Raw genomic sequence first — 3412 nt, forward strand, 5'->3', positions numbered from 1 at the left:
AGAGTGACATTTGGGGTGGATATAGGGGATGTGTGGGGTGACTTTGGGCTGGGGGGATTTTAGGGTTTCTACCCTTATTTAGGGGTTCTACCCTGATTTTAGGGTTTCTACCCTTATTTTAGGGTTTATCCTCATATTTTAGGGCTTCTACCCTTATTTATTTTAGGGTTTACCCCCTTATTTTAGGGCTTATCCCCTTATTTTAGGGTTTCTACCCTGATTTTATGGGTTCTACCCTTATTTATTTTAGGGCTTATCCCCTTATTTTGGGTTTTATCCCCTTATTTTAGGGTTTCTACCCTTATTTTAGGGTTTATCCCCTTATTTTAGGGCTTATCCCCTTATTTTACGGGTTCTACCCTTATTTTAGGGTTTATCCCCTTATATATTTTAGTGTTTATCCCCTTATTTTAGGGCTTATCCCCTTATTTTGGGTTTTATCCCCTTATTTTAGGGTTTACCCCTTTATTTTAGGGGTTCTAACCTTATTTATTTTAGTGTTTATCCCTTATTTTAGGGCTTCTACCCTTATATATTTTAGGCTTTATNCTTATTTTAGGGCTTCTACCCTTATATATTTTAGGCTTTATCCCCCTTATTTTAGGGTTTATCCCCTTATTTTAGGGTTTACCCCCTTATTTTAGGGTTTATCCCCTTATTTTAGGGTTTCTACCCTTATTTTAGGGCTTATCCCCTTATTTTAGCAGTTCTACCCTGATTTTACGGGTTCTACCCTTATATATTTTAGGGCTTTTCCCCTCATTTTAGGGTTTCTACCCTTAAATTTTAGGCTTTATCCCCTTATTTTAGGGTTTACCCCGTTATTTTAGGGCTTATTCCCTTATTTTAGGGGTTCTAACCTTATTTATTTTAGTGTTTATCCCTTATTTTAGGGTTTCTACCCTTATATATTTTAGGCTTTATCCCCTTATTTTAGGGCTTATACCCTGATTTTAGGGGTTACCCCCTTATTTTAGGGCTTATCCCCTTATTTTAGGGTTTCTACCCTTAAATCTTATGGCTTATCCCCTTATTTTATGGCTTATCCCCTTATTTTAGGGTTTATCCCCTTATTTTAGGGTTAACCCCTTATTTTATGGCTTATCCCCTTATTTTAGGGTTTCTACCCTTATTTTAGGGTTTCTACCCTTATTTTAGGGGTTCTAATTATTTAGGGTCCCGCATCTATGGCATTGTAGGGTGACCCCATAGAGTGACATTTGGGGTGGATATAGGGGATGTGTGGGGTGACTTTGGGCTGGGGGGATTTTAGGGTTTCTACCCTTATTTTAGGGCTTCTATCCTTATATATTTTAGGGTTTATCCCCTTATTTAGGGTTTATCCCCATATTTTAGGGCTTCTACCCTTATTTATTTTAGGGTTTATCCCCTTATTTTAGGGTTTCTACCCTGATTTTATGGGTTATACCCTTATTTATTTTAGGGCTTATCCCCTTATTTTAGTGTTTATCCCCTTATTTTAGGGTTTCTACCCTTATTTTAGGGTTTACCCCCTTATTTTAGGGCTTATCCCCTTATTTTAGGCTTTATCCCCTTATTTTAGGGTTTCTACCCTTATATATTTTAGGGCTTAATCCCATTATTTTAGGGCTTATCCCCTTATTTTTCGGGTTCTACCCTTATTTATTTTAGGGTTTCTACCCTGATTTTAGGGGTTATCCCCTTATTTTAGGGCTTCTACCCTTATATATTTTAGTGTTTACACCCTTATTTTAATGCTTATCCCCTTATTTTAGGGTTTCTACCCTTATTTATTTTAGGGTTTACCCCCTTATTTTGGGTTTTATCCCCTTATTTTAGGCTTTATCCCCTTATTTTATGGGTTCTTACCCTTATTTTATGCTTTACCCCCTTATTTTCATTGCCGTTCGTTACCGTGTGTATCCGTGGAGTGACTGGCGTGTCGCAGCCATTTGAGTCGCGGTTTCCTCTTCCCCATCAGCTCCTCTGTCGTCAGCCCTATAGGGTCGAGAACAAGAAAACAACAGGACAACCCTATATGTATATATATGAGGAGGGGTCTTATATCCCCCCCACCCAATTTGGGGTCATACGGTGCTTCTCGTGCTCGTCCTCGTCCCCCTCCATGTCCTCGGCCTGTGTGATCCACTCCATGTAGCCCCTCAGATCCTCCTCCAGCTGCTGCTTCTCCCGCAGCTTCTGGAAGTCGCCGCGAGCTTTGGCCTTCTCACGTTCCTTGGAGAACTCACTAAGGGATGGACATGGTAATTACATGCTAATTACATGCTAATGATACACGACATGCTAACGACACGCTAGTGACACACTAATGACATGCTGATGGCATGCTAACGGCACGCTAATGACATGCTAATGACGCACGACATGCTAACAACACGCTAACAACATGCTAATGGCACGCTAATGACATGCTAATGGCACATGACATGCAAACGACACGCTAACGGCATACTAATGACATGCTAATGACACGCTAATGACACGCTAGTGACACACTAATGATACACAACATGCTAATGACACTAGTGACACACTAATGATACACGACATGCTAATGACATGCTAGTGTCATGCAAATGACATGCTAACGACATGCTAATGACATGCTAATGGCATGCTAACGACACGATAACAACACACTAACAACACGATAATGACATGGTAATGACATGCTAATGGCACGCTAACGACACGATAATGACACGATAACAACATGCTAACAACACGATAACGACACAATAACGACACGCTAATGACACGCTAATGACATGCTAATGACACACTAACAACATGATAACGACATGCTAACAACACGATAACTACACAGTAATGACACGCTAACGACATGCTAATGACATGCTATTTGCATGCTTTAACGACATGTAAACGACATACTGATGACATGCTGATGACGCGCTAACAACAAGCTAATGACACGCTAGCGACATGCTAATGACACACCAACGACATGCTAAAGACACGCTAACGACATGCTAATGACATGCTAACGACATGCTAATGACACGCTAATGACATGCTAACGACATGCTAACGACATGCCAATGACATGCTAACGACATGCTAACGACACACTAACGACATGCTAATTACACACTAACGACACGCTAATGACACGCTAACGACACGCTAATGGCATGCTAATGACACGCTAATGACATGCTAACGACATGCTAATGACACGCTAACGACACGCTAATGACATGCTAATGACATGCTAATGACATGCTAATGACACGCTCACCCGCTGAGCACCCCCAGCACCAGGTTGAGGACGAAGAAGGATCCGAAGATGACGAGGCTGACGAAGTAAATCCAGGGCAGCTCGTGGCCCATGGCGTCCTGCATCTATAGGGGATGGAGGGCGGCCCCATAGCGTCTATGGGGCGCC

General features: G+C 41.5%; 1 protein-coding gene across 1 annotated transcript; it reads right to left on the reverse strand.

The window, feature by feature from the left end:
- Window positions 1-1896: 1896 nt before the first annotated feature.
- LOC107307872 (voltage-dependent L-type calcium channel subunit alpha-1F-like) lies at window positions 1897-3370 on the reverse strand (the record flags this gene model as incomplete). Its single annotated transcript, XM_015851369.1, has 3 exons — window positions 3266-3370; window positions 2076-2230; window positions 1897-1980 (listed from the first exon to the last, which is right to left on the reverse strand). Coding segments are annotated over exons 1-3 (343 nt in total), but the record flags the coding sequence as incomplete, so codon positions are not given.
- Between the last annotated feature and the right edge of the window lie 42 nt (window positions 3371-3412).

This window comes from Coturnix japonica, unplaced genomic scaffold (assembly GCF_001577835.2).
Source record: "Coturnix japonica isolate 7356 unplaced genomic scaffold, Coturnix japonica 2.1 chrUnrandom1285, whole genome shotgun sequence".
Lineage (NCBI taxonomy): Eukaryota > Metazoa > Chordata > Aves > Galliformes > Phasianidae > Coturnix > Coturnix japonica.